Below are 25,714 nucleotides of genomic sequence, written 5' to 3'. Positions count from 1 at the left end.
GTCATGGGGAAACTTCTAGAGACTATAATCCGGGACAAAATAAATTTTCACTTAGAAAAATATGGGTTAATAAAGGACAGTCAATGTGGATTTGTTAAAGGCAGATCGTGTCTAGCAAACCTGATAGTTTTTTGATGAAGTAACGGAGGTAGTGCCGTTGATGTAGTTTATATGGATTTTCAAAAGGCTTTTAAGAAAGTGCCATATAAGAGACTTATTCGAAAAATTGAAGCCCACAGTATTAAAGGGACAGTGGCAGCGGATACAGAACTGAGAGACAGAAAGCAGGGCAATGTGGTAAAGCTTTGTTTATGAGACTTGAGGGAAGTGTGCAGTGGTGTCCCCCGGGGGTCAGCATTGGGGCCACTGCTGTTTTTGATCTATATAAATGACCTGGGCTCGTGTATAAGGAGGACAATTTTTAAGTTTGCAGACGATATAAGCTGGAAATGTAGTAAACAGTGAGGAAGATAGTAGCTGGATGAGCGCAAATTTCCTTCAGCTGAACGTTGACAAGACGGAAGCCAAACTCTTTGGCTCTCGTCAACGTCTAAAGTCTCACAGCTCTCAACTCCTCCACCGACCCGACCTCCCCCTAAAACTCTCCGGACCCGTCTGTAATCTTGGCGTCAGGTTCGACCCCCAATTATCCTTCCTCCCCCACATCCGGTCCCTCACCAGCACCGCTTTCTTCCACCTCCAACGCATCGCCCATCTCCGCAAGTACCTCTCCGAGGCCGCTGAAACCCTGGTCCATGCCTTAGTCCCCTCTCGGCTGGACTACTCTTAACGCCCTCCTCACCGATCTCCCATCCATAAAATCCAAATCATCCAAAACTCTACCGCCCGCATTCTCACCTGCACCAAACTACATTCCCCGATCCCCCCAGTCCTGGCCGGACTGAACTGGCTGCCTGTCCCAGAGAGGATCGATTTCAAGATCCTCACCCTTGTATTCAAATCCCTCCACTCCTTTGCCCCCCCACCCCGACCTCTCTGACTTACTCTCTCCTCACAACAGAACCCATTGCCTTTGTTCCTCCAGGTCTGGCCTCCTCTTCGTCCCCCGAGTCCTCCCCTCCAACCTCGGCGGCCGTGCCTTCAGCCATTATGCCTCGAGGCTCTGGAATTCCCTGCCTCACTCCCTTCGCCTCGACCCCTCTCTTCCTACTTTCAGGTCCCTACTGAAGACCTTCTTTTCGACCGCGCCTTTGGTCACTATCTCCCCCTCCCCCTGGCTCGGCCCCGGGATTCATTACTGCGAAGCGCTCTGAGACGCTGTCCGGCGTGGAGGGCGCTATAAATCCAATTTGTTGTTGTAACAGCCTGTAAATGGCCATAGACAGACTGGTAACATGGGCAGACACGGGGCAGATGAAGTTTAATATGGAGAAATGCAAAGTGATGGAGCTTGTGAGGAAGAATGAGGAGAGGCAATATACGCTGATGGTACAATCTTAAAGGGGGTGAAGGGACAGAGAGACCTGGGGGTCATATAGTAAATCTCTGAAGGTGACCGGACAGGTAGATACAGCTGTTAATAAAGCATCCGGACACGAGGCTTTGTAAATAGGGCATAGAATACACAAATCAGGAAGTCACGATGAACCTTTATATAAAACACTGGTGGAGCCTCAGCGAGAGACTGGGCTCAGTTCTGGGCCCCAAACTTTAGGAAGGATGTCAAGGCCTTGGAGAGAGTGAAAAGGAGATTGACCAAAATGGTACCAGGAATGAGGGACTTCAATTATGAGGAGAGGCGAGAGAAGTGAGGATTATTCTTCTGGGAGCAGAGAAAGTTGAGGGGAAATTTAGTGGAGGTGTTCAAAATTATGAGGGGATTTGATAGACTGAACAGGGAGAAACTGTTTCCACTGGCGAGTGGGTCGGTAACCAGAAGACACAGATTTACACAGCGAGTTGGAATGCATTGCCTGAAAAGGTGGTGGAAGCCGATTTAATAACAACTTTCAAGAGAAAAGTTGATAGTTATTTGGGGAGGACAAATTTGCAGGGTTATGGGGAGAGCGAGGGGGAGTGGGATTCATTTGAAAAGCTCTTTGAAAGAGCCTTCATGGACCTGAGGGGGCCGAATGGCTTCCTTTTGTGCTGTATAATTCTATGATTCTATATCAAATGCAAGAATTATTATTAAGGATTATTATTATAATTTCTGCATATTTTCAGACTGGTGCTCAAGGAAACATACTGTAAAATATGAACCCTAACCAGATAAAATAACGCCAATGAACAGTTTGAAGTAAAAATTCTGAAAGTATTTTTGAGCTGTTTGCTGTATTATCATGCATTTTGTTATTCTTTCTCTCTTGAGAGAGGGAGAATAACAAAATGCATGATAATACAGCAAACAAGAGAGAGGACTGAGAAAAAAACAAAGGGGAAAAATGATTCTACTCCTCTCTCATTTAATATCCAAAGGGATACAAATCTCCCATTTAAGAAATTACATTGCCATAGGCCATTACCTTGTGAAACTCCTCAACTTGAATAAATATCAATATTAAATACAGTTAAGTGGCTTGTTTGAGGATAAGTGATAGTGAGGTATACTTGCCTAGCAACTGAGATCTACAGGAGCGGCCAGGGCACCACGAGAAATGCCCTTCTCTTCTTGAATAGTGCCATGGGATCTTTAACGTCCACCTGAAATGGCAGACAGGATCTCAGTTTAATGTCTCATCCGAAGGATGGCACCTCTGATAATGCAGCACACCACCAGCAATATATTGGAGTGTTACCTTGACTGAATTAAAAATTCTGCCATGGTGCTTGAACCCACAACCTCCTAACTCAGAGGTGAGAGAGCTACCATCTGAAGCAGGCTGACGCCTGAATAGTGTGATGTCCACAGTTTGGAAACTAATGAAGGGACCTTCTGGGTTCAGGCAGTGTTTTGGAGTACACATATCTTTTTAGCCAGTAGCTTGGATGTTGCTGTGATATGGATAACCTGAATGAAACATGATATATTGGATAAATGTTCTTTTGTTTGTCTGCAGCCGGTTTGTACCACCACCGTCGAGTTCCAGCACCAGATACCTGCCTCAGCAGAACAGTCCTGTCCCTAGTCCCTATGCTCCCCAGAGCCCTGCAGGTTATATGCAATATCAACAGCATCCTCCAAGTTACACACAACATCAGCAGATACAGCAAGGCAAGTAGCTGGCATTTTAAGAGTAATCAGAATTGACGTGTGGAGTTTTAAAGTGCACGGGTCTCTGAATAGTTTTTTCTGTTTGGTTTAACATACTTGTTGCATATCACTAAATCTTCTTGTAAACTTGTGTAGATTATCTGTTCTTGGGAACCTTCCGTTTAATTTTTACTGATTTTCATCATGAAAAGCCCCTTTTTGTGAAGATTAGTTGTTGGGGTGGGTGTGATGCCATCCTGCAGAAAGACATCAGATCACAGTATCATAGAATCATACAGCACAGAGGAGGTCATTCGGCTTGTCATGCCTGTCCCGGCTTTCTGAAAGAGCTGCCAACTAGTTCCGCTACCGTGCTCTTACCCCGTAGCCCTGCAAGTTTTGCCTTTTTGAGTACCTTTTGAAACCTACTATCGAATCTGCTTGCACCATCCTTTCAGGAAATGTGTTCCAGAACATAACAATTCTCTGGCTTCTGTTGTCCCCTTAGAATTTCTGAATACTCATGAGTATCTACATGAAGTGATTCATTTATATAAGTGAAAATATCATTAATAGCAAAGCTTTGTGGAGCCCTGTAACTTAGTGGAAAGAGCTCTCTCCTCGGAAGCAAGAGGACCTGGGTTTGATTCCCGGGCAGGGTGAAACATTGGGCAAGTTTCCTTACTCCACACGCCTGTTTACCTAGCAGTAAGTAGGAACCCGGTTGTTGATCGATTGAGATCACTTTTCAAGGGTAATTAAATAAAAAAAAAGTTTTACAAATATTTGGTCACTCAATCCCCGACTGTTTGTGGACACTCACTGCTGTGTGCAATTGGCTTCCACACTTCCCCCATAAAATACACAATCAATTCACTTTACAGTATATTCTGTGAGGCGCTTTAAGACGTCTCGAAGATGTGATAAGGCGCTATATTAAATGCAAGGATTATTATTACTGTGCTTTTCAGCCTCTGTGTCCAGTCCCCTGATTCCCAGTGGCATGAGGAACATCCACGACAGTAAAGTGGCCAGCCAGATGTCCAGTTCTTCATCCAATCACCATACAGATAATTCTAGGCACGGATCGACCGAGGACTACATGCACATGGTTCATAGACTTGGCTCTGAGGTGGGAACTTTCTGTATTCGTTGAGTTCTTTGTGCAATGACATCTAAAAAGCAGATGGTTTTGTAATTAAGTTTTGCCAACAAAATACAGTCAATCCACTTAACAGTATATTCTGTGAAGTGCTTTCAGACGTCTCAATGACGTGATAAGGGGCTGTTTCAAATGCAAAGCTTATTATAAGTTTGCACAAATTTAGTGGGTCTGTCATGGCCTTGTTTTATTTTTCTAATGGCACCTTACTTGTGGAGTCCTATAGCTCAGTGGTTAGAGTACTCGCCTCGCAAGCGAGAGGACCTGGGTTAAATTCCCAGACAGAGTGAAACATCGGGCAAGTTTTCTTACTCCACATACCTCTGTTTACCTAGCAGTATGTAGGAACCCAGTTGTTAATCGACTGGTTGATCGCTTTGCTAGGGGTAATAATCCCTTCAAAAAAATTATAATTTGGCACACCAACAATTAATAATAATCCCAAAAATAATCCCAATAATAATTTAATAATGATTCCAACAAATAACTCTCTGCCATTTCTGCCACCTCCAGCGTGATCCAACCACCAAGTATACCTTTCCCTCCCCTCCCCTCTCAGCATTCTGAACGGGCCGTTCCCTCCATGACTTCCTGGTTCATTCTTCCATCACCAACAGGTGCGCTCCTCCCCTCCACACACACACCCCCATCCCGGCACCTTCCCATGTAGCGCAGCAGATGCAATACCTGCCCTTTCACCTCCTCCCATACAACTGTCCAGAGCCCCAAACACAGATTTCAAGTGAGACAGCGATTTACATGTACTGCCACCAATGTAGTTTACTGCATTCATTGCTCATGATGTGGTTCCCCCCCTACATTGGGGAGACAAAACGGAGATTGGGCGACTGATTTGCCGACACCTCCTTTCTGTCCGAAAGCACAACCCTGAGCTTCCGGTTTCTTGCCACTTCAACTCTCTCTTCCACTCGCACTCTGACCTCGCCATCCATGGTCGCTGTTCCAATGAACCACGGTGCAAGCTCGAGGAACACCACCTAATTTCTCTGCTTGGGACCTTACAGCCTCTGGCCTCAATATTGTACAATAACAGCTCACCTTCCCCCTCCCCCTCTTCTGCGACCATTGCCACATCATCTTGGTCCCAGACACACCTTTTCTCTCTCTGGTCGGCCTGTTCAGTTGCAATTCCCCCTCCCCTCCCCGTGTTTTGCATTATTAACACCTCTTTAACCCATCATCCCCTGTCCTTTACCATGCTTCCCCCACTGCCCTCCCCCAACCTGACCCTCAGCTCGGGTCCGTAACTCTGTCTGTCCAGCGCCTTGGGACGTTCTCCCGAAGTGAAAGGCGCTATACAAATGTAATTTTGTTGTTGTTTACCCCATATTCTCCTTTGTCTTCCTTGCCCTGCTTCCACCCTCTGTTTGGCCCTTAAAAACCTCTCCCTCCGAAAATACCCTAGTTCTGACGAAGGGTCATGGACCCGAAACGTTGACTTACTTTCCTTTCTCCATAGATGCTGCCTGACCTGCTGAGTGTTCCCAGCGACTTCTGTTTTTATTTCATAATTTGGCAGTTTTGACCGAGTTCCCTGATGTTTTTCCGAGGCGAGATTTAGTACCTCGGAATAATATTATCTATAAAACAAATAATTTGGCCACTCAATCCACGACTGTTTGTGGGACGCTGCTGTGCACAATTGGCTGCCATGTTTCGCCCACAGAATATACAGCCAATTCACTTTACAGTATATTCTCACGGATTATGTTTCTGGAAGGGAAATACAAAAATATTGCTTATGTGGCCCGCTGACGTTTCTCAAATCCGACATCTGGCTCTCAGAAGCCATCTTGGTCCAGGATGACACTTTGTTGGAGGTTCCATCCTTCAATGGCATTAGTCTGCATGTCAGTCTGCCTATTCAGATGGACATTAAAGATCCCGTGGCGCAATTTGAGAAGAGAAAGGAGTATTGCTGGTGTACTGGCCAACAATTCCCCCCAAATAAAGTGGGTCACTCACCTCATGGCTGTTTGTGGGACACTGCTGTGCGCAAATGAATTGCCAGTTCTCCTACAAAATACATAATCTCTATAGTCTATGCTGTGAAGAGCTTTGAGATGGCCTCCTGATAAGAAAGGTGCTATTTCAAATGTTAAAGTTTGCTTATTGATTCTGTAACAACAACAGCTTGCATTTGTATAGCTCCCTTCAAATGGTTTAGTGTCTTGGAGCGCTTAAGTAGTAAATCTGTATAGTAAATATTACCATTTGTAGTTCTTCAAACTCGGCTGTGAGATCATTAATGCCTGGACGATCAATGATCACCATTGGTGGTCGGGCCTTCACCCTCTTTGCCTCCACCCTTTGGAACTCCATCCCACAGTCCCTTCACCTCGATGCCTCCGTTTGCCTTCTTGAAGGCATGACTCAAGATCCTCCTCTTCAACTCGCCCTCCACCCCTCCTCATCCCAACCCCCAGCTTAGGTCCAAATCCCTGACAGTCCAGTAACTTGGGACATTGTCCTGATGTGATAGGCGCTGTGTAAATGTCATTTGTTGTTGTTGTTGTTGATCTTCTTTATCCAATGAAACGTGGACTTGAAAATACACTTCTCGGATTCAAGGCCAAACTTCACTCCGGCTCAGCTAGACTGTACCCCACCCGGTTCAGGATGAGCCACTCTCTTTCCCAGTCCATGTTGTGTTATGTTCTAGCCCATGGATTTGAGTTTTGGTCCCCATCCGAGCAAATGAGCACAGGTTGAGGTGCTGGGGACTACTCTTGTCATCTGTGTGTTACAAGATCAAGTACAGTGAAGATCACAAAGCTAGGTATCCAGTTTCCTCAAGGATGCAGAATGGAGACATTTGCACACTGGGAAATTGGAAGAGCGAGAGTTGCAAATGAACTAAAAACGTGATGATTTCTGGCTTTATACAAGAGGATACTGCAGCAATGACTGTAAGCCCTGTGCCTCCCTTTTCTATTCAAGTTTTCCACACGGGTCTTTGTTTGCCTGCCCAGTATCCCTGTGTGTTAGATGGTTTGATTTCAAAATACAGTCGCAGTAAAATTTTTACTTTACTGTAAAATTCTGTGAAGCGCTTTGAGATGTGTTCCCGACATGAAAGACGCTATATCAGATGCAAGAATTTGATTATCATGGCTGACTAGGTGGTGTACTCGTATGTTTAAAAGTGTTTCTGTGTCCCTGGACTCATTGCTGGAGAGCAGAGAGGTTTCCTAGTATTTTTTGGTCAGTAACTTAGTAGTTAGAGCACTAGTCTTGCAAGCGACAGGACCTAGCTTTGATTCCTGGCAGGGCGAAACATTGGGCAAGTTTCCTTACTCCACACGCCTCTGTTTACCTAGCAGGAAGTAGGAACCTGGTTGTTAGTCGATTTGGCGGATTGCTTTTCTGGGAGTAATAATCCCTTAAAAAAAAATTTGGTCACTTATTCTACGTCTGTTTGTGGGACACTGCTGTGCGCAATTGGCTGCCGCGTTTCGTCCAAAAATATACAGTTAATTCACTTTACAGTATATTCTGTGATCCTCTTTGAGACATCTCGAAGACATGATAAGGCGCTGTATCAAATGCAAGGATTATTATAAAACAGCTGATCTGAGAGCCGTTGATCAGTGATGCTGCATTTTGAATGCTTGGTTAATGTGTTTATTTGAAGTCTCTACCAATGTTTGTGTTGTAGGATGGCGATTCCTCATTGAGAAACACTGCTTCCTTCCCCTTAAGATCCCCACAAGCGGTGTGTTCTCCTGCTAGCAGTGACGGAACTCCTAAAGGTAAATGCTAATGACTGAGCCCTTCCTGAATGCAATCTGAAAAATGTATATAAAGCTGGGATCTGAATGAGGCTTGTGTTCCTGACCTCCAAGGACATCCCTGACCTTTATAATGCATCCTCAGCATTGTGTTTGGATTAGTCCAGTCTATCTGAGTTGTTTAATATTCTGTTGTTCGAGCGCATGTAGAGTACTGAGCATGACATTTGTGCTGGTAGATGAATGGGAAGTGAGTCCTGGCTTGTGCTCTCAGCCAGTCTCCAGGCCAGTCTGATGCATGGTTTCCATTGGGATAAATGGAGCTGCTCCAGGAGATGTGTCCTGTGGGATGCACATTTCCATCATGCAGTGATACCTCGTTCATTTGCCATCTCCTGATTGTTGTCAGATCATAGAATCTTACAGCACAGAAGGGGGCCATTCAGCCCATTGTGGCTGTACCGGCTCTTTGGAAGAGCTACCAACTAATCCCACTCCCCCGTTCTTACCCCAATTAGTACCACTACCCCGCTTTTACCCCAATTAGTCCCATTCCCCACTCTTACCCCTACACACTGCTCATTGCTAAACTCCCCCCTCTGCGCCACCTCTAGTCCCCACAGCTTCCTGCCGGCCGACATGTCCCACTAACCCACCACCTCTTGTCCCAGCGTGCGCATCTTGGCCGCCGCCCCCGAGCTGGCCCTCCCTCAAAATGCCCCCCTCCCTGCAACTCTCCCTCTCTGTCCTGCTCTCTTTCCGCTCTCCCCACCTCCTGTGTCTGCTTGACACCCCCACTGCCTCCCTCTGCTCCAGCCGGGAATCCTCCCCAGGCTCATCGCAGCACTCAGCGCTGGCTGTCCAGCAGCAGCCACACCGACTTCCCCATAACCGCCGCAAGCCACCACGGACCCTGACCCCGGGGGCTAACCTCTCCTCCCTCATCCACATCCCCACCCTCCCTGCCAACTAATCCACCACCCCCTCCCATCCCACACATCCCCCTGCCAACTGTCCACTCCGCATTGGCCTTCAAAATGTCTGCTCCATCTGCAACAAGACCCTGGCCGTCAATATTCTCATCCTCCGGAAACCTGGATCAACCCAGGTGACACCTTCCCCCTCACTGAGGCCACACCAACCGGCTACACCTACCACCATGCCCCACACCTCAACTGCCGTGGCGGTGGTATGGCCCTCATCTCCAGGGCATCACTTGCCCTATCCCCCAATCCCACCGGTTTATTCCCCTCTTTCGAACACCTTACTCTCTGCCGTCCCTCCCACCTCTTTCTAAAAATTCTCCTAATTTACCACCCTCCAAAATCCTCCTTCATCACTGACATCGCCACCGTTCTAGCCTCCCTCTGCCTCTGCTCAATCCGCCTCATCATCCTAGGCCACTTCAACCTCCACTTCACCCCCTCCTGCTCCATCTCCTCAGACTTCTCCTCTCCTCTCTCAACCTCTCCCTCCACATCTACTCTGCCACCCACACCCACGGTCACCCGCTCGACCTGGGGCCTCAGTGTCTCGGATGTCACCATCACTGACAAGGCCATCTCTGACCACCATTTCATTTCCCTCAACTCCCATATCCGTCTCCCCACTGCCTCCAAACCTACCACCATCTCCTACCGGCCGTGGAAGAAGATCTCCCCGCAGTCCCTCTCCGCTGCCCTGGAGTCCACTGAACTCCTCCCCCTCTGGTCCACCTCCCGCACCAACCCATCCTCTGCGTTTACACTCCTCCACAGTACCCTCTCCACCACACTTGACGTCCTTGCCCACCCTCACCTCCCAAACTGCCTCCTATTCCTGATCCTCACCTTGGTTCACCAGCCACCTTTCCTCGCTCAAGGGCCAGGTGCGGCTGCCGAACCCACTTGGCTCAAATCCGGCCGAACGGTTCACCGGCACATCTGGCTGGACCTCATCAAGACCTACCTTTCCTCTCTCGCCTCAGCCAAATCGTCCTTCTATTCCAGGTTAATCCTGGAGGTGAAGGGCAACCCCAGGCTCCTGTTCTCCACCACCAACCACCAACCGGCTCCTCTGCCCTCCCCGACGAGCCTCGCAGATTCTTTCCTCCGACTCCCACTGCAAGGAAATGCTGGACCTCCTTGAGTCCAAAATCGAGGGAATCCGCTCAGCAGCCACTGCCCTCCCAACTTCGACCCTCTCCCTAACCCCCATCACACTCTCAGACCACTACCCATCCCTCCTTCCACACCTTGAACCTATCGCCACCATATCCTCCATGAAGCTCACCTCCTGCTCCCTGGACCCCATCCCCACCCCTCTCCTTAAATCCCAGCTCCACCTCCTTGCCCCACTACTCGCCGACATCATCAACATCTCCCTGTCATCTGGCACTGTTCCTACCCCCTCAAACAGCCACTATCACCCCCACCTTGAAGAAATCTTCCCTTGACCCATCACAACTATCCAGCTACCAGCCCATCTTCCACCTCCTTTTTCTGTCTAATGTCCTCGAGAGAGCCGTTGCCTCCTAGTTTTGCTCTTTCCTCTCCTCCCACTCCCTCCATGAACCCCTCCAATCGGGTTTCTGTGCTGCCCACAGCATGGACACTGCTCTGGTCAAGATTGCAAATGACATCCTGACCATGTGTGACCAGGGCTCCCTCTGCCTCCTCGTCCTCCTTGACCTCTCCGCCGCCTTTGACACCCTGGACCACTCAATCCTCCTCCACCGCCTCTCCTTCCACCGCAGCCTTCAAGGTTCTGTCCTTGACTGGTTCAGGTCCTACTTTTCACACCGCCTCCATTTCGTCACAGAAAACGGCTTCTCCTCCAGCCCCCGCACTGTCTTGTGCAGTGTTCCTCAGGGCTCTGTCCTCGGTCCCCCCCCCCCCTCTACATGCTCCCCCCTGGTGACATCGTCCGCAGACATGGGATAAATTTCCACACTATGTAGATGACACCCAACTCTACCTCTCTGCCTCCCCACTGAACTCCAGGACCACTGGCGTCCTGACCGACTGCCTGTCCCACATCAAGTCCTGGACGAGAGACAACTTTCTCCAACTCAACGTCAGCAAGACCGAGGCCCTCCTGATTGGCTCGCGCCAACGCCTCCTCACCTCGGGCTCTGGCAGCATCAGCCTCCATGGCTGCACACTCAACCTCACTAAGCCAGTCAGGAACCTGGGGGTCTTGTTTGACCCTGAACTGTCCTTTCTCCCCCACATCCGCGCCATGACCAGCACTGCCCACCACCACCTCCGCAACGCTGCCAGACTCCGCCACTGCCTCACCCCTCAGGCCCCCAAACCCTCACCCTCGCATTCGTCACCTCAAGGCTCGATTACAGGAACTCCCTTCTCATCGGCTTCCCATCACCCCCACCCTCGCTCGACCCCATTACCCCCACTCTCGCCAGACCCCATCACTCCCACCCTCGCTCGACCCCATCGCCCCCGCCCGACCCCATCGCCCCCGCCCGACCCCATCGCCCCCGCCCAACTCCACTGACTCCCCATCCCCCAGAGGAACGAGTTCAAGATCCTCGTCCTCCCCTTTAAGTCCATCCCTGGCCTCGCCCCCTCCTACCTCTCTGACCTGCTGACTCCCTGCCAACCTGCCCACTCCCTCCGTTCAGTGGGCTCCGGCTGCTCCATGTCTCCTGCCCAACCTGCCCTACCATCGGTGGCCGGGCTTTCAGCCTCTCTGCCCCCACACTCTGGAACTCCATCCCACGGTCCCTTCGCCTCACTTCCTCCCTTGCCTCCTTCCAGGCCGGTCTCAAGACCCTCCTCTTTGATCGTGCTTTCAGGCACCCTCCCACCTCTCTGTCCTCCCCCACCCCTCCCTTCTACTCCACCCCTCCCCCATGCTCGGGTTCTGACACCTGACTGTCCAGCGCCTTGGGACGTCTTCGCGACGTGAAAGGCGCTCTATAAATGTAATTTTGTTGTAGCCCCACTCCCCCGCTCTTACCCCAACTGGCCCTATTCCCCCGCTCTTACCCCAACTGGCCCTATTCCCCCGCTCTTACCCCAACTGGCCCTATTCCCCCGCTCTTGCCCCAACTGGCCCTATTCCCCCGCTCTTACCCCAACTGGCCCCATTCCCCCGCTCTTACCCCAACTGGCCCCATTCCCCGCTCTTACCCCAACTGGCCCCATTCCCCCGCTCTTACCCCAACTGACCCATTCCCCCGCTCTTACCCCAACTAGTCCCACTCCCCCGCTCTTACCCCAACTAGTCCCCACTCCCCCGCTCTTACCCCAACTAGTCCCCACTCCCCCGCTCTTACCCCAACTAGTCCCCACTCCCCCGCTCTTACCCTAACTGGCCCTGCTCTTATCCCCAACTGGCCCCGCTCTTATCCCCAACTGGCCCCGCTCTTATCCCCAACTGGCCCCGCTCTTACCCCCAACTGGCCCCGCTCTTACCCCATAGCCCTGCAAATATTTTCTTTTTAAGTACCTAGCTGATTCCCTTTTGAGAGCGATTATTGAATGTTCCCCCCATCCTTTTAGACCTTGCATTCCAGACCATAATAACTCTGTGTAAAAAGCTATTTGTTAAAATCCTGTACCTGCTTCCCCTCCCCACCTAGTACTACATGTTTATTTGTCCCTATGGGATCTTGGTGGTATCATCCTGAGTTTGCTCGTTCACAGCTGCCACTCCAGTTACTTACATCATGTGTAGTGTGCCTCAGAATTTCATCTGATTGATTGCACCCGTGAAATGTCCAAGTCATGTTTTAGTCTCTGCCCTTTTCATTGGCCCTAAATCCAATGTGTCAGATTATTATTCAGTCAGGGAAACACTTCTGGACTGGAAGCAAGAAAGGTAAGAACACCATTTTAAACTGAAATAGTTTGCAGAAATGTGGAATAAGTGATGGAAAGGAATAAAGCATTTGAAATGAAAAATAGGAGGTAGGGAAGAATAGAGAGCTCAGTAAGGGAAAGCAAAGGATATTTTGAATTAATGTTTATTTTGGTTCAGTGTTGATATTCTAGAAGCTAAGCTATTTGAGTAGCTTTGTTTCTCTACTATTCCTTCACCACTGTAATGCACAGACTGAAAACATTCTGCATGTTAATCCTCAGACAGTTTCTATAGATCTGAAATTATTGGTTAGTGCACTCGCCTTGCAAGTGAGAGGACTTGGTTCAATTCCCGGGCAGGGCGAAACGTTGTGCAGATTTCCTTACTCCACACACCTCTGTTTACCCAGCAGAAAATAGGAACCCGGTTGTTAGTCGATCGGCGTATTGCGTTTCCAGGGGTAATAATCCTTTAACAAAAATAATCATAATAATTTGGTAACTCAATCCATGACTGTATGTGGGACATTGCTGCGCGCAATTAGCCACTGGGTTTCATCCATAAAATACACAGTCACTACACTTTACAGAAAATTCTGTGAAGCACTTAGAGATGTCTCAAAGATGTAATAAGGAACGATATCAAAGACAAGGATTATTATGAATGTTAATCCACAGAGAGTTTCTGTAGATCAACCATTGTAACAGTGAATGGGCACAGCTGATGCTTCTGAAATTACTCAGGTTGGCTTAGAATGGTTCAGAAAGACTCTCTTTCTACAATTTACTATACATACTTAATAATTAATCCTGGTGCCTCTCCCAAGATAATTTTCAACATGCGGAAGAAGGCAGGGTATAAAGATATGGAATGTGGCTCGTGTGTAGTATAAACACCAGCATGAATTAGTGGGGCCGAATGGCCTGGTTTAATGCTGTACAGTCTATGTAATATTATGGCATTGGGATGTGGTGAAAACATGCACGCTCTAAAGTGCAAATTGTTTGACAGATGCTTGAATCATGTCCTCACAGTGTCATGGCTACAAGGCTGCTGGCAAATGTACCTGCCTTGTTACCTGAAGATTCTCCAGCGAATCAATCCCATGTATAGCACTCAGACATCAGACTTTCACTACAATGAGAATTGGGTCCAAACTGAAGACTCCTAACTCTGTGATGTACAGAGGATTCCCTGGATAAAATGCATTTTATGTCCCAGATGCTTTTGCTTACAGTTATGGTGCATTGCTTAATGGGGTGGGTGGTGGGGGGGCAGTGGATTGGTGCATTGCTTTATGGTGGGGGGCACTGGATTGGTGTATTGCTTTATGGTGGGGGGGCACTGGATTGGTGTATTGCTTTATGGTGGGGGGGCAGTGGATTGATGTATTGCTTTATGGTGGGGGGGGGGGCAGTGGATTGGTGCATTGCTTTATGGTGGGGGGGGCAGTGGATTGATGTATTGCTTTATGGTGGGGGGGGCAGTGGATTGGTGCATTGCTTTATGGTGGGGGGGGCAGTGGATTGGTGCATTGCTTTATGGTGGGGGGGGCAGTGGATTGGTGCATTGCTTTATGGTGGGAGGGGCAGTGGATTGGTGCATTGCTTTATGGGGGCAATGGATTATTGCATTGTTCTTTGGGGGGGCAAGGGATTGGTGCGGCAACAACAACAAAATTATATTTGTATAGCGCCTTTCACATCGGGAGGACGTCCCAAGGTGCTGGAAAAACAGAGTTACGGTCAGGGTGTGGGAGGGGTGAGAGCAGGGGGGAAGCTGGGAGATCGAAAGCAACATTGAAGAGGAGGGTCTTGAGGTGGGTCTCAAGGCGTGAAGCAGGCCGGAGCCCGCTGAGTGGAAGGAGCGAACGGTGTTAAGGGATTAGGAGATCCGAGAGGTTGGGGGAGCGAGGCCATGAAGGGCTTTGAAGGTGAGGACCAGGATCTTGAACTTTATCCTCTGTGTGATAGGAAGCCAGTGGAGTCGGACGAGAATGGGGGAGATATGGCCACGGAGCCTGGTGGGGGTGAGGATGGGAGTGATGGGGTCGGGGAGCCTGGTGGGGGTGAGGATGGGGGTGATGGGGTCGGGGAGCCTGGTGGGGTGAGGATGGGGGTGATGGGGTCGGGGAGCCTGGTGGGGGTGAGGATGGGGGTGATGGGGTCGGGGAGCCTAGTGGGGGTGAGGATGGGGGTGATGGGGTGGGGGAGAGGACATGGGCTGCAGAGTTAGTTCGGGATGATCTGCAGTCTGAGGAGGGAGGAGTTGGGGGCCGACAAGGAGGGAGTTTGCATAGTGGAGTCTGGCTGTAATGGAGGGGTGTGTGAGGGTCTCGGGGGCTGCGGTGTGAGACAGTGGGGGAGTCGGTCCATGTTGCGGGGGTGGGGGAGGCAGAGTGGGTCATGGCGCAAATGTGGGGTAGGAAGGATAGTTGAGGGTCAAACAAGACGCCAAGGTTCGGGACTGGCGCAGTGAGGGGGAGTGAGCCCCAGGGATGGTGATGCTGTCAGGGCCTGAGGTGAATAGGTGCTGACGGGAGCCAATCAGGCGAGCCATTGCTTTATGGAGGGGCAGTGGATTGATGTTTTGCTTTATGGGGGTCAGTGGGTTGGTGTATGCTTTATGGGGGGCAGTGATTATTGCATTGCTTAATGGGTGGGCTGCAGTGGATTGGAGTATTGATTTATGGGAAAGAAGCACTCTATGTGGGAGGCAGGGGGCACGTAGAAAAATTCCACTGGCGTTAAAGCTTATTTTTGACCTAATTATAGTTCATTGAAACCAAGCCATTCAAGTGCTTGCGAGTCATTCTGATCCATAATTCATTTAATATTTGCCCACAGATAGGGTTTGGTAGAGTTATAGAAAGCATAAAATATGTATTCAGATCAGATCTTCCACAGACACTCATGGGTTAAACCTGCATTGCTGACTGCAAGATTATAAATCAGACCTGTGGCTCACTCAATCAATCTCATACAGCAGTAAATCTCAGACTGACAGGATTAAATCATAAAATCATAATACATATAACAACAACAACAACACACAACAAGATTCCATTTATAGAGCGCCTTTCACGTCAGGAGGACGTCCCAAGGCGCTGCACAGTTGGGTCATGACCCGTACCCAATAATTGGCTATTTAAATACATGATTTTATTTATTATAAATAAAAATAATATTAATTTGGTCACTAAATTCACGACTCTTTGTGGGACACTCACTGCTGTGCGCATTTGGCATCCGTGTTTCGCCCACAAAATATACAGTCGATTCACTTTATAGTATATCTGAGAAGCACTTTGAGGTGTCTAGAAGACATGATAAGGTGCTGTATCACATGGAAGGATTATTATTATTATTTGGACCATTTTGTCTGCACTGCTGTTAGCTCTCCACTAGAGCTATTTGCTCTTATCCTAGTTTCCCGCTCTTCCTGTGGCCCTGTTTATTTAATAACCTCCATTGCCATCGCTTGTTAGGGAGTCCCTTCAGAAAGCTCCTTTGTGGAAATTATAAATTGGAGACTTAGCATTTTCTGCAAATGAATTGTTAAGGAAATGGCCATTGTGTTCCAGTGAAATGCTGTTGAATATCTACTCTACCAACATCTAAGAAATAATTTGTATTCTTGGTCCCTGAGGCACTTAAACACAATCATACATCTAATCTGGACATGAGGTGTTAGTTTAAAAAGGTTACACCTGTTTAAAACACAAGTTGTAGATAAATTCTTAAATGTCAGTCTGCAGTACTCAGTGCAAGTGTTTTCTCTTCACTGTGCAATAATTTCCCTCCACTCTCACCCCACATCTCCTCGTAGAGTGCTGCTGTGATGTGAGAGAATGTGAGCTTACCTTGTAATTACAGAAGTCATTCCTGAAGGCTATCATGAGAGGTATTACAGGAATAGTCTGTCATTAATCTTCATTGAGAGACTGGTGTTCAGTATTGATTTGCCAAATGTCACCTTTGATCCCTAACCCTCGCTTGGGGCTTTGTGTTTATCGAGATCTCTTTTCAGACCAGATCTGGAATTTTCTCCCTCCACTATGATAATTGAGAACTAATCACCACTTCAGCCTAGTGCCAGGGAACATGGGCTCCAAACCATCTCTTCGCTTGCCAGACTTGCCAGAAGAAATTCCCTTTCTTGTGTGTTTTCACTCTTTCTGCTTCCATGGAGAGGATTGGTGTACTGTTTCCCAGTATCATGTAGGGTGAGGTGTCTTGCCACTGCTCCTCTGGCTGTGGAGTTTATTTGGTGCGGCTGTCTCTCAGGAGATGAAGAATGCAACTGATTCATCCAAAGCTGCTGATCACATGACTGCCCGGCATTCTCTTTCTGGACTGTACATTGCCGCATGCGTCTCTTGACAGGAGGGCAGGCTGCAGGGAGGTCTCCAGCACACAGTTAGATAGCCAAACCCACAAGTGTCTGTATGGATAGTTTCTACACTTTCCCACCATCTTGGCTAATCCATAGTGAGCTCCGAGCTCTATGGTTACAGGATAGAAACAATGCTGAGACAGACAGACTCTCACTCCCTATATGGGTGAAGCTGAATTTTGGGTCTCTGGTTTGAGCTATAAGACTTCTGCCTTAGAATATATTAGTAATTTTATTGCTAAATCTATGGGGGCGGTTCAATGTCAATATTTCATATATTGTTTATAGCAGCATTTGTACCCTTAATCCATCAGTCCATGCACTAGATCTGAACTTTGCCTTAGTGGTTAGAGCACTCGCCTTGCAAGCGAGAGGGCCTGGGTTTGATTCCCAGGCAGGGCGATACGTTGGGCAAGTTTCCTTACTCCACACGCCTCTGTTTACCAGCAGTAAGTAGGAACCCGGTTGTTAGTCGATTGGCGGATCGCTTTTCCGGGGATAATAATCCCTTCAAAAAAAATAATAATAATAATTTAGTCACTCAATCCACGACTGTTTGTGGGACACTGTTGTGCGCAATTGGCTGCTGCGTTTTGCCCACAAAATATACAGTCAATTCACTTTACAGCATATTCTGTGAAGCGCTTTGAGACGTCTCGAAGACGTGATAAGGAGCTATATCAAATGCAAGGCTTATTATTATTATTATTATTTTTTGTGCTGACAGCATCCAGACCGCCTCTGATCTTACAGTCACCACCTCCTTACGCCTCACCAAGGGACGCCCCACCCGATATTCTGCTGGACTCTCCAGACAGGATGGGAAGCAAGAAGAAAACTAAAAAAGCCAAGCTCACAAAGGAAGAGAAAGAACAGGCAGATAAGACGGCCATGTATGATATTGTCAGCTCTCCGTCTAAGGGCTGCACCAAGCTCACTCTGAGACTAACTCGAGTTCGCGATCAGCAGGATGATCTAATTCCAAACATGGACGGCAATACAGAGAACGAGGCAGAATTGAACAATATGCAGTTCTCAGAACAGACTGCCAAACAGCCAGGGACTCCCAATGATAACCACGACTCAATGAACATTGCTGCTCAGTGTGAACCACAACAGGAGCAGGCCTTTCTCCAAGCACAGCAGGTCCCTGTTTTACAGCAGAACACTGCGGCCGGAGCAGTGAAGCCAACACAATCACAGCAACAGCAGCAGGAGCAGTCCATGACGCCGTACAATGAGGTAGAATTGGATGCTTTAGCAGAGATTGAACGGATAGAACGTGAGTCTGCCATGGAAAGAGAACGGTTTTCCAAGGAGGTGCAGGATAAAGGTGAGATTTTAACATAAGTAGTAAATGGAAGAAAGCAAGTCTGTTCCTATCTGTTATACTCATCCTTCCCGGCACCCACAAACGTTGCTCATCCATTGTGGAGAGCTAGTTCTCAGTATCACTCCCATTAGCTGTTAGAAGCTGCTGTCGTCGTTCGTGACTGAGGAGATGCTCCCAATGGTCTCTTAGTGGCTAGTCAGATTGGTGCATTCTGCAAACTGATGGGACAGACTTTCTATGACACCAAAATGGTGTGAATTTGACAGAATGCACCAATTTTTATATTAACAAATTCTGTCAAATTCACTAGGATGTCACCAGGGATGAGGGGTTTCAGTGTGAGGAGAGACTTAAGAAGTTGGGGCTATTTTCACTGGAGGTGCATTCAGCTGAATATGGAATTCGTTGTTCAATGCACTGCTTCAAATCTACCGAGTTCATTGTATTTATTAAATCTCAGTAAAATTCTCTAAATATAACCCTTAGTGTTTCCTTCATCTGAAGTGAGCTTCTTTGAAATTTTTCGAAATTTTTTAAAATTTATGTTTGTGCCCTTTTCTCCATCCCCTCTCTTGCCCCCGCCCCCAGCTTGGTTCATCTTTCCAGCTTCTCTGAAAGCTCTTGGCTTGTTCTGTATAGTGCAGAGCTGCAGAACTAGTGCTCATTTGCACACACTGTTTAGAGGCAAATTATGTTTGACTTGATACAAGCTGATAGAACAGACTTCTATAACCTATCCTAGCACATCCAAAGTGTTGTATAACACAGCAAATTGTGAGTAGCAGGGAATTACCTTTTGTATCCACAGCTCATTCTTGCAATGTTTTCTGTTGCTCTCGCGACCATTCAGGCCACTTGGGTTTGATAGAAGGATGAGCCCTTTGGTGCTATCTGGACGAAGAGAGGTGTGAGCTGTTTTTTAATCGGATCTAAAAAGGTTCAGTGATGATGTGTGTAGATTCTGTTAACAAAAATGAGTATCAGTGACCAGTAACACAAAGCCCAAAGATCTGATGGATCACTACACACAAGCAGTGATTCAATTCAGTGAAATAATGTGCAGTTCTGGTCACTGCAATATAAAAAGGATATTGCATTGATTGAAAGGATACAGAGGAGAGGAAAAATGATTGAGGGGATGGAGGAACTGGACTTCGAGGAGCGATTAGGCAAACTGGGCATGTTCACACTGGAGAAGAGAATGTTGAGGGGTGATATCGTCTTTAAGATTCTGAAGGGACTGGGATAACGTAGACCCTGATAAGCTGTTTTAATTCAGAACATATCTGCGGAAACACTACTTCAGTAAGCGAGTAGTAAACTTATGGAACAGGCTCCCTAGGGAGATCCTGGAAGCAGAAAGTGTTGTTTGTTTCAAGAACAAATTAGATAGATTTCTCCAAGAAAATAATATCTGGGAATACAGTATATAGTTGGGACACGACATGTCAAGCGACTGCCAGGCTGGTGGAAGGCGAACTAGATGGATCTTGGTTTTCTTTCGTCAGCAAATTCTTATGTTCTAATCAATTCAGATATGTGATCTGTGGCAATTGGCTGTTGCAGTCGCCTAATAATAATAATCATAATAATAATAATCATGCAGCACAGAAGGAAGACATTTGACCCATTGTGTCTGTGTCGACTCTTTTAAAAGAACTATCCAAATCAACCCCACTCACCCGCTCCCTCCCCATAGCTCTGATCAACCCCACTCTCCCGCGCTCTCCCCATAGCCCTAATCAACCCCACTCCCCCGCGCTCTCCCCATAGCCCTAATCAACCCCACTCCCCCCGCTCTCTCCCCATAGCCCTGATCAACCCCCCCCCCCCCCGCTCTCCCCATAGCCCTGATCAACCCCACTCCCCCGCGCTCCCCCCATAGCCCTGATCAACCCCACTCCCCCGCTCTCTCCCCATAGCCCTGATCAACCCCACTCCCCTGTTCTCTCCCCATAGCCCTAATCAACCCCACTCCCCCGCACTCTCCCCATAGCCCCGATCAACCCCGCTCTCTCCCCACAGCCCCGATCAACCCCGCTCTCTCCCCACAGCCCCGATCAACCCCGCTCTCTCCCCACAGCCCTGATCAACCCCACTCCCCTGCTCTCTTCCCATAGCCCTGCAAACTTGTTCTCCCCAAATAATTATCTATTTCTCTCTTAAAAGTTGTTATCGAATCGGCTTCCACCAGCTTTTCAGGCAATCTTTGCATTTGATATAGTGTCTTATCACGTCTTCGAGACTTCTCAAAGCGCTTTACAGAATATACTGTAAAGTGATATCTATGAAACCTCTCTGAACCCATACCACAAGGGAACAGAAACAAACCTTATGCTTCTATCACACCGAAATGGTGTGAATGGACTGTGGAGAACACAGATGTGAGAGCAACAGAAAAGATAATGTGCTGTGGATACAAAATACCTCTGTACTTGCAGAATTATCTTTGTATGTAAAGTATATATTTTTTTGTGGGCAAAACGCGGCAATGTCCCACAAACAGTCGTAGATTGAAGTGACCAATTTTTTTTAAGGGATTATTACACCGGGAAAAACGATCAGCCAATTGACTTAACAAACGGGTTCCTGCTTACTGCTAGGTAAACAGAGGTGTGTAGAGTAAGGAAACTTGCTGGGAATCAAACCCAGGTCTCTCGCCTGCGAGGCTAGTGCTCTAATTACTGAGTTACAGGACTCCATAATTGCTACTCCTGACAGCAATTGTCTATGAAACTCATTGAGATATATTGATGTTATGGGTGCTATATCAAATACAAAGATAATTCTGCAAGTGCAGAAGTGTTTTGTATCCACGGCACATTATCTTTTTTGTTGCTCTCACATCTGTGTTCTCCAATGGGTTCAGAGAGGTTTCATAGTGCTGAGTTTTCCTTTAAAAGAAATCTTCAATCTGTTGGGGGCACTGAGTTCTGTGTTAAACCTCATTACGACTGTTTGTGGGACATTGCTGTGCGCAATTGGCTGCCGCGTTCGCCCACAAATATACAGTCAATTCACTTTACAGTGTGTTCTGTGAAGCGCTTTGGGACGTCCTCCCGACGTGAAAAGCGCTATATCAAATGCAAGGATTATTATTATTATTATTATTATTATTATTATTATTATTATGATTTAATGAGTCCTGTAGTTTAGTCGTTAGTGCGCTTGCCTTGCAAGTGAGAGGACCTGGGTTTGATTCCTAAGCAGGGTGAAACCTTAGCCAAATTTCCTTACCTCTGTTTACCTAGTAGTAAGTAGGAACCTGGTTGTTAGTTGACTGGCGGATTGTTTTTCTGGGGTTAATAATCCCCGTAAAAAAATAATAATAATAATTTGGTCACTCAATCCATAAGCACTCTAAGACATCGTCTGGCGTAAAGACCGCTATATAAATGGAAGTTGTTGTTGTCACTCTCCGACTGTTCATGGGACACTGCTGTGTATAATCGGCTGTCAGTCGCGTTTTGCTTACNAAAAAAACAGTCATTTTACTTCTGTGAAGCACTTTGAAACTTCTCGAAGATGTGATAAAGTGCTGTATCAAGTGCAAGGATTATTATTATGCAGAACGTGTATTTGAAATTATTTTCCACAAATTGAAGTTGATGCAGAGTCCAGTAGTTCTTGCAAAAGGGAAATGTACTGATTATTGAAGAGCAGGAATATTAACGGTGTGAGGAGCAAGCAGTATAGTGAGATTAGATAAGCTCATATGAAGAAAAATACAGCGCACACTTGTTGGGCAGTTGGCCCATTTCTGTTCTGTAAATCCATAATCCAGCAGTTCCCAGTCCTGAATCGACATAATATGGTGTGGAGCCAAACGTGTGTTGCTGATCTGGATAATGTTTGGAATCTTGTCCTGACAGTGATGAGAGAACCAAATGTGGACTCATTTGCAAACTTGATTCTGAATCATGAGTAAACTGCAGTTTAGTGGTTTGAACAATCACCTCACAAGCGAGAGGACCTGAGTTCGATTCCCGAGCAAACACTGGGCAAGTTTCCTTACTTCACACTCCTCTGTTTACCTAGCAGTAAGTGGAACCTGGTCGATTGGTGGATCAGGGTAATAATCCCTTCAAACAAAATAAATAATAATAATAATAATTTGGTCAATCAATCCACGACTGTTTGTGGGACACTACTGTGCTCAGTTGGCTGCAGCATTTCGCCCACAAAGTATACGATCAATTCACTTAACAGTATATTTCTGTGAAGCGCTTTGAGACTTTTCGACGATGTGATAAGATGCCATATCAAATGCAAGGGTTATTATTATTAATGTGTATTGTGGAACCAAACTTGTCTTGCTTCACTGGATAATGTCTTGAATCTTGTCAGTGACAGTGATTAGAGAACCAAGTCATAGAATCATACAGCACAGAAAGAGGCCATTCGGCCTGTCGTGTCTGTGCTGGCTCCGAAAACAGCAATCCAACTCAATCCCACTGGCCCGTTTTCTCCCCATAGCCCTGCAATCCTGTCCTCCCCAATACCCATCTACTCTTTTAAAAGTTGTTCTTGAATCGGCTTCCACTTCCCTTTCAGGTAATGCATTCCAGATCCCAACACCTCGTTGGGTGAAACATTTTCTCCTAACCTGCCCTCTGTTTGTTTTAACACAAAAGAAGTGGATGCACCAAATGCTGCAGTATCGGAGGAGAGGGGAGAGGAAATGGATAGGATAAATATAAACAGAGAGGAAGTAATAATAATAATAATCCTTGCATTTGATATAGCGCTTTTCACGTCAGAAGGACGTCCCAAAGCGCTTCACAGAACACACTGTAAAGTGAATTGACTGTATATTTGTGGGCAAACGCGGCAGCCAATTGCGCACAGCAATGTCCCACAAACAGTCGTAGATTGAAAATGACCAATTTAATTATTGTTTTTGGTTTTTTGGAGGGATTATTATTAGGCTCTGTGTGGAGTAAGGAAACTTGCCCAAGGTTTCGCCCTCTGCCTGGAATTGAACTCAGGTCTCTCACTTGCAAAGCGAGTGCTCTAACCACTGAACTACAGGACTCCAAAGTACTCCAAGTACTGAAAAGGTTGACTGGGCTGAAGGTAGATAAGTGGCCCGGTCCGGAAGGGATGCAGCCGAGGTTACTATGAGAGGCACAGGTACAAATAGCGGAGGCTTTGGCCACAATTTCTCAATCTTCGTTGGATACAGGAGTGGTGCCCGAGGACTGGAGAGTGGCCAATGTGACTCTCCTGTACAAAAAGGGACAGAAGGACAAACCTGGGAACTCCAGGCCAGTCAGCCTAACATCAGTAGTGGGGAAACTCCTGGAGACTATAATCCGGGACAGAATAAATCTTCATTTAGAAGAATATGGGTTAATTAGGGACAGACAACACGGATTTGTTAAAGGCAAATCTTGTCTAACAAATCTAATAGAATTTTTCGATGAGGTAACGGAGAGGGGATAAAGGTAGTGCAGTTGATGTAGTTTATATGGACTTTCAAAAGGCATTTGACAAAGTGCCACATGAAAGACTTGTAAGAAAGATAGAAGCCCACGGTATAAAAGGGACAGTGGCAGCGGATCCAGAACTCACTGGGAGGCAGAGAGTTGTGGTGAACGGCTGCTTTTCTGACTGGAGGGACGTGTACAGTGGTGTCCCCCAGGGATCGGTATTAGGACCACTGCTCTTCTTAATATACATAAATGATCTGGACTTGGGTATAGCAAGTACCATTTCCAAGTTTGCGGACGACACAAAGTTAGGGAGAGGGTAAACAGTGAGAAGGATAGGAGCCGACTGCAGGAAGACATAGACAGATGGTAAAATGGGCGACACGTGGCAGATGAGTTTCAATGTGAAGTAATGCATTTTGGTAGAAAGAATGAGGGGCAATATAGGCGGTAATACAATCTTAAGGGGGGTGAAGGAACAGAGAGACCTGGGGGGGCAGGTAACTGAATCCTTGAAGGTGGCAGGACAGGGAGATAAGGCTGTAAAGGGGCATATGGGATACTGGGCTTTATAAATAGGGGCATAGAGTACAAGAGTCAGGAGGTGATGATTAACCCATATAAACACTGGTTAGGCCTCAGTTAGAATACGGCCCCAGTTCTGGGCCCCACACTATAGGAAGGACGTTAAGGCATTGGAAAGGGTACAGAGGAGATTTACGAGGATGGGACCAGGAATGAGGGACCGTGATGATGAGGAAAGGCTGGAGAGGCCGCGATTATTCTCATTGGAGCAGAGAAAGTTACGAGGACCTAATAGAGGTCTTCAACATCATGAAGGGATTTGATGGGTTAAAGAGGGACAAACTGTTCCCACTGGTGGGAGTGTCGGTGACTCGAGGTCACAGATTGAGAATAGTCTCTGAAGGAAGCCGAGGGGAGGGGAGAAGACAGTGCTTCACGCAGCGCGTTGTGGGAATCTGGAACATCGCCTGAAAGGGCGGTGGAGGCCGATTCCATAACTACTTTTAACAACGCGGTGACGGGTATTTGAGGAGACGGATTTGCGGGTTATGGGGAAAGGGCCGGGAGTGGGAGTGACGTGGAGTCCTGTAGCTCAGTGGTTAGAGCACTCGCTTTGCAAGTGAGAGACCTGAGTTCAATTCCAGGCAGAGGGCGAAACCTCGGGCAAGTTTCCTTACTCCACACAGAGCCTAATAATAATCCCTCCAAAACCAAAAACAATAATAAATTGGTCATTTTCAATCTACGACTGTTTGTGGGACATTGCTGTGCGCAATTGGCTGCCGCGTTCGCCCACAAATATACAGTCAATTCACTTTACAGTGTGTTCTGTGAAGCGCTTTGGGACGTCCTCCCGACGTGAAAAGCGCTATATCAAATGCAAGGATTATTATTATTACATTGCTCTGTTCAAGCAGCTGCACACACTCGATGGGCCGAATGGCCTCTTTTTGTGCTGTACGATTCTATGATTCTATGAACTAACTTATATCAGTGTCCTCGGGTTACTGACCCACATGCCAGTGGAAACAGTTTTTCCGGTTCAACCTATCAAATCCTCTCATGATCTTGAAAACCTCTATTAAATCCCCTCTTAATCTTCTCTGCTCCGGGGAGAATAATCCTAGTTTCTCTAACCTCTCCTCATAACTAAGG

At 47.3% G+C, this 25,714-nt stretch overlaps 1 protein-coding gene across 3 annotated transcripts in view; it reads left to right on the top strand.

The window, feature by feature from the left end:
- The window catches only part of nipblb (NIPBL cohesin loading factor b), a 136,031-nt gene that overhangs the window by 26,788 nt on the left and 83,529 nt on the right, over nucleotides 1-25,714 (top strand). For 2 of the 3 annotated variants that reach the window (XM_042336341.1, XM_042336334.1), the window contains exons 5-8: nucleotides 3,021-3,175; nucleotides 4,126-4,286; nucleotides 7,996-8,089; nucleotides 17,997-18,602. In XM_042336341.1, coding sequence (XP_042192275.1) covers nucleotides 3,021-3,175; nucleotides 4,126-4,286; nucleotides 7,996-8,089; nucleotides 17,997-18,602 — 1,016 coding nt within the window. The remainder of the gene's footprint in view (nucleotides 1-3,020; nucleotides 3,176-4,125; nucleotides 4,287-7,995; nucleotides 8,090-17,996; nucleotides 18,603-25,714) is intronic. The other variant, XM_042336345.1, reaches the window with a different exon arrangement.

The sequence above is a fragment of the Callorhinchus milii genome, unplaced genomic scaffold (assembly GCF_018977255.1).
Source record: "Callorhinchus milii isolate IMCB2004 unplaced genomic scaffold, IMCB_Cmil_1.0 Scaffold1, whole genome shotgun sequence".
Lineage (NCBI taxonomy): Eukaryota > Metazoa > Chordata > Chondrichthyes > Chimaeriformes > Callorhinchidae > Callorhinchus > Callorhinchus milii.
The sequence above is the reverse complement of the archived record's forward strand: the minus strand, read 5'-3'. Positions and strand labels throughout refer to the sequence as shown.